A 4724-nucleotide genomic window follows, 5' to 3' on the forward strand; every position below is an offset into this window, starting at 1 on the left:
CTCTGGTGGGGACACGGGGCTCTGGTGGGGACACGGGGGCTCTGGTGGGGACACAGGGGCTCTGGTTGGGACATGGGGCTCTGGCAGGCACACGGGGCTCTGGCGGGGACATGGGGGCTCTGATGAGGACAGGGGGCTCTGATGGGGACACGGGGGCTCTCATGGGAACACTGAGGCTCTGACGGGGACATGGGGGCTCTGGCGGGGACATGAGGGCTCTGGCAGGGACACAGGGGCTCTCATGGGAACAGGTGGCTATGGGCATGAACACAAAAGAACAGGTGGTACTTCAAAATTGCGCACTTTTAGGTCATTATGTTATTTATTTATTCAGCTCTAAAAAATGTCAAGAATAAACATGCTTCCCAACAGACACTTTCTACATCACAAACATGACAGAATATGGAATGATGAAATTAATTTGATTATATCTTTTATTTTCTAAAGTTATATTCTTGTGACCTACAAGGCAAAAAAATAACTCTTACTCTGAAGGCACTGTTGTACATATAAAATCATGTAAGTACACATCCTATATATTCCTTTTTCAAGAAAACTATGTCTAGGCTGGGCATAGTGGCTCAAGCTTGTAATCCCAGCACTCTGGGAGACCGAGGTGGGTGGACTGCCTGTGCTCAGGAGTTTGAGAACAGCCTGAGTCAGAGCAAGACACTGTCTCTAAAAAAGGAGCTAGGCAATGTGGAGGGTGCCTGTAGTCTCAGCTACTTGGAAGTCTGAGGCAAGAGGATTGCGCGAGCCTAAGAGTTTGAGGTTACTGTGAGCTATGATGCCACAGAACTCTACTCAGGATGAGAAAGTGAGACTCTATCTCAACAACAACAACTATATATATATATATATACACACACACCCCAAATGTATACCCTTAGAAATTAAAATACAACCTTTTCTATTTCACCAAATACTTAACACATTGTTGACCAGCAATTTTGCGCTGACACCACCCCATGTCACCAGCTATTAATCTGCAATTGAATATGAAAGTGGAGCAATTTAAATAAACTTCAATAGACTTTGTTTACACATAATGAATTGGAGTAGAACTTTTAATGATCTTCTTGGTGTGATAAACTGTACGGCACTCACCGACATGCAAAGGTGCACATCAGGTTTTGCAAGTACACCCGGTTTCGCTGTGCTTTCCTTCTGAAAAGCATGCTCCACGTGTTCTAGGTGGGTTCTTTTTCTACACCAGTGCCTGTTATCCCTCAAACATGGTGCTTTAGTTGTGCCAAAGGGCCAGGCGAATCTTTTTATTCGCCTGAAAGGTTAATCTGAGCAAGGAGCTCGTTAGGAGAACCAGCAGAAGTGGCAGGTTCCGCGCTGCACCCATCCCAGTTGAGGGTCATCCACTCCCTACTTCTAGCAGGAAGCATTTGTGTCTTTTTTTTGGTAAGTGGTAGTTACAATAAATTTTGAATGCACCGAATGAAGCACAGGTGATCAGTGAGAATGCTACTCTCTTAGACCACTTTAAACTTTGAGGCAAGATACTGCTGTTCACCAAATGCTGGTCTGCTCAATCGACTCCTCCAGGTATCTGTCGTGATCTAATATGCACGTGGTTTACCTGCCACCTAAGAACCCCTTTCGCCTTCCAGAGGATTTCACGGGGCACTGTGAGTAGCTGGTACCACGCACTAGCCTTTTTTCTTCCTGTGTGGTAAGAACAATGGGCCCTTTCCATAAAAATGTCCTCTCCCCTCTCTTTGGCTTTTCTCTTGGTACCCTTGGCAGCCCTGGTTCTCCCTTATAGAACCACAGACTAGTGTTTTCTTTTCCAATAATATTTCAGCTGTAGAAACACTGTTGTCATAATTATCTTGATACACGTGATGCCAAGAATCACGACGTGGCTGGAAAACGCGTAACCGTTTCTCCTGCCTTTCTGCCATCATCTGATCTCAGAGTTCTGGGTGCAGCCATTCTCACTGTTACAAAGCACACTCACTAAACTCCCATCCTGTGTTATCTCTGCTGCACTGTACGTCCTGAAGCTGACACATCCTCTATCTGATACACTGTTCAGGGAGAGGTAACTCCTGTTTACTGTGTACAAAGACTGGAACTGTGGAATATGGTATACAAAAGATGCCTCATTTTATAGTCTGTCTTCATTACATGTAGCTTGTGAATTATCACTAAGATAAAAAGATAAAAGGATCTCCTTGAATCTCATTTTGGTCACACTTTGAGGAAATACTGGTGTTTCAAGCAAAGGGTCTGTTGACCAGCAATCTGTCCAATGTGAATTTTTGTTTGTTCCATTAATATCAATAAACCCAGAAACCGCTTTATATCACTAGTGGTAACTTCGTACACGGTAAAGTTTTGGCAGAGTTTTTACAGAATTGTTCCATTTGGCAGTGGTATAAACTGGTCTGAGAAGTAAATTAAAAAAATCATTATCAAAAAGTAAATCCGTCACTTTGCGGAGCCTCTGTGCACCACTAAGTTCAACAGTTACACCAAAATATTTCTACAAGCCTCTAGGTTAGTATAATATCATTTTATTTATTTTTTTTGAGACAGAGCCTCAAGCTGTCCCCCTGGGTAGAGTCCTGTGGCATCACAGCTCACAGCAACCTCCAACTCCTGGGCTCAAGCGAGTCTCCTGCCTCAGCCTCCCAAGTAGCTGGGACCACAGGCGCCCGCCACAACGCCTGGCTATTTTTTGGTTGCAGCCGTCATTGTTGTTTGGTGGGCCCAGGCTGGGGATTCTGCCACCTTAGGTGTATGTGGCTGGCGCCCTAGCCACTTGAGCCACAGGTGCCGAGCTGGTACAATATCATTTTCAGTCCACTCCCCTTCAACACCACCTGCACTTTCAAATTTTACTACATTTCTTTTTTGCCATTTTGATGGTCTAATGTCAGATTCTCAACTATGATTTTTCAGATCACTACAAAATATTTCAAAATCTCTCAGACAATCAGATAAAGCATCTGCATATAATTCATTGAAAAATTCTTTACCATTATGATCCATCATGGTTGAAATTTGTGCCATACTAGAATTGTGCTAAAAACCTCAATATCTAGAAAAAATAATTCTTTATAATAAAACGAACACGAATGAACATAATCAAGAAAGCTTTTACAATACCCTATGTGTGTCACCTGCGTTTAAAAAGTTGCAACAGCTCATGCAAGGGCAGACACCAGTTAACTCATGGTTAGTCAACAATGTTTGAAAACTCAAATGAATTTGTGACCAGCCAACAATGTGTTAAGAGCTACCATCCAAACCACATAAAGGCAATGCTTCAAAACGTTCAATTACTTACAATATCATATGTTTCTCGGTCATCCTCGTCAGCTAAGGTCAATAGTACCACCAGGGGATAGCGAGATCTGGGCACTGTACCAAAATCTTCAATTTTGGTGTCTCTTGGTAATTGGCAATATATTTCTTCCTTGCTATCCTTCTTAATACTTGTTGAAAAGGTAAAGGGAAATTGCCAGTATAACCCAAAGAACAAAATATTCCAAAAATGATCAATAATAACATAGTGACATTTTATTTTCCCCATGAACAGTCTAATTTCCATGTGCTGACGGGTTCAACAGATAAAAGGATACAAGTGCTGCTCCTGGTGCAGGTACTCCCTGTACAGAGCGTCCTCCAGCGCACGGGGACTGCCTATCCTGAAGCAGTGAGCGTGCTGCTGCAGAGCCTCATAAAGCTTCTGAACGCTGCAGCCCCAGTAGCAGGTGAGGAGGCTGTCTTCAAGGCAGTCTGTGGCCAAGGTTACGCCAGCTGAAGAGACAAAGGAGAAAGAAAGAAGATCACCTGATGTAACTGCTGACACTTCACGTGCGCTGAACGACACGAGGTTCCTCTGGTTGCTGGCCAGGCTGGGGGTAGGTAAAGAATTTGCTCAAGGGCACAACTGCAAAGGGGAACACTGCCTGTCACAAGAGATGCAGAGACCTCAGTGTCTACACAGTTTTTGAGTGCTGTCTATAAGCTCCTTCCTATCGTTTATACATTTAAGCTTGAAAACCCTCAATTTAAAGGCGTGTAATCCCAGCACTCTGGGTGGCTGAGGCTGGCAGACTGCTTGAGCTCAGAAGTTTGAGACCAGCCTGAGCAAGAGTGAGATCCCTTCTCTACTAAAAGTAGAAAAAAAAAAACTAGCCAGGTGTTGTGGCAGGCACCTGTAGTCCCAGCTACTTGACAGGCGGGCAGGAGGATCATTTGAACCCACGACCAGAGTTTGAGGTTGCTGTGAGCTATGATGCCACAGTACCCTACCCAGGGAGACACAGTGAGACTGTCTCAAAAAAAAAAAAAAAACAAAGTTTTATAACCTAATCCTCAAGACTGTCTCAAAAAAAAAAAAAAAAAAAAAAAGGTTTTTTAAAATTTTCTTTTTTGGTAATTTCAAGAGTATTTTCTCATGGATTTTAAAAACTGAAATAGAGTTCACATCCCATAACCTACCACTCTCACAGTGTGGATAAAACTAACTCTGAGAGACAGTCCAGCTGAACAGAACTGTCTCCAAAAATGGATACACACATCCCCCAGGCTCTACAAGATGATCACTGGAGTAAAAAAAATACTAAAAAAAAATTGAGCTTTACAATATCTATAGATACAATGACAACATTAATATACAGCTGTCACAGAGTTACTGTCCCACGTAACATGTAAAATATCCTGAGGAAAGAACAGGGATTCCCAACATGAAGGGCTCC

At 43.1% G+C, this 4724-nt stretch overlaps 1 protein-coding gene across 2 annotated transcripts in view; it reads right to left on the reverse strand.

Moving 5' to 3' along the window:
• The window catches only part of CGRRF1 (cell growth regulator with ring finger domain 1), a 26696-nt gene that overhangs the window by 9690 nt on the left and 12282 nt on the right, over positions 1–4724 (reverse strand). For both annotated transcript variants that reach the window (XM_023514523.1, XM_003792126.3), the window contains exons 3-4: positions 3603–3780; positions 3308–3455 (exon numbers count right to left, since the gene is read on the reverse strand). In XM_023514523.1, the coding sequence (XP_023370291.1) occupies positions 3308–3455; positions 3603–3780 (326 nt within the window). The remainder of the gene's footprint in view (positions 1–3307; positions 3456–3602; positions 3781–4724) is intronic.

Source organism: Otolemur garnettii, unplaced genomic scaffold (assembly GCF_000181295.1).
Source record: "Otolemur garnettii isolate 467f Iridium unplaced genomic scaffold, OtoGar3 scaffold00054, whole genome shotgun sequence".
Lineage (NCBI taxonomy): Eukaryota > Metazoa > Chordata > Mammalia > Primates > Galagidae > Otolemur > Otolemur garnettii.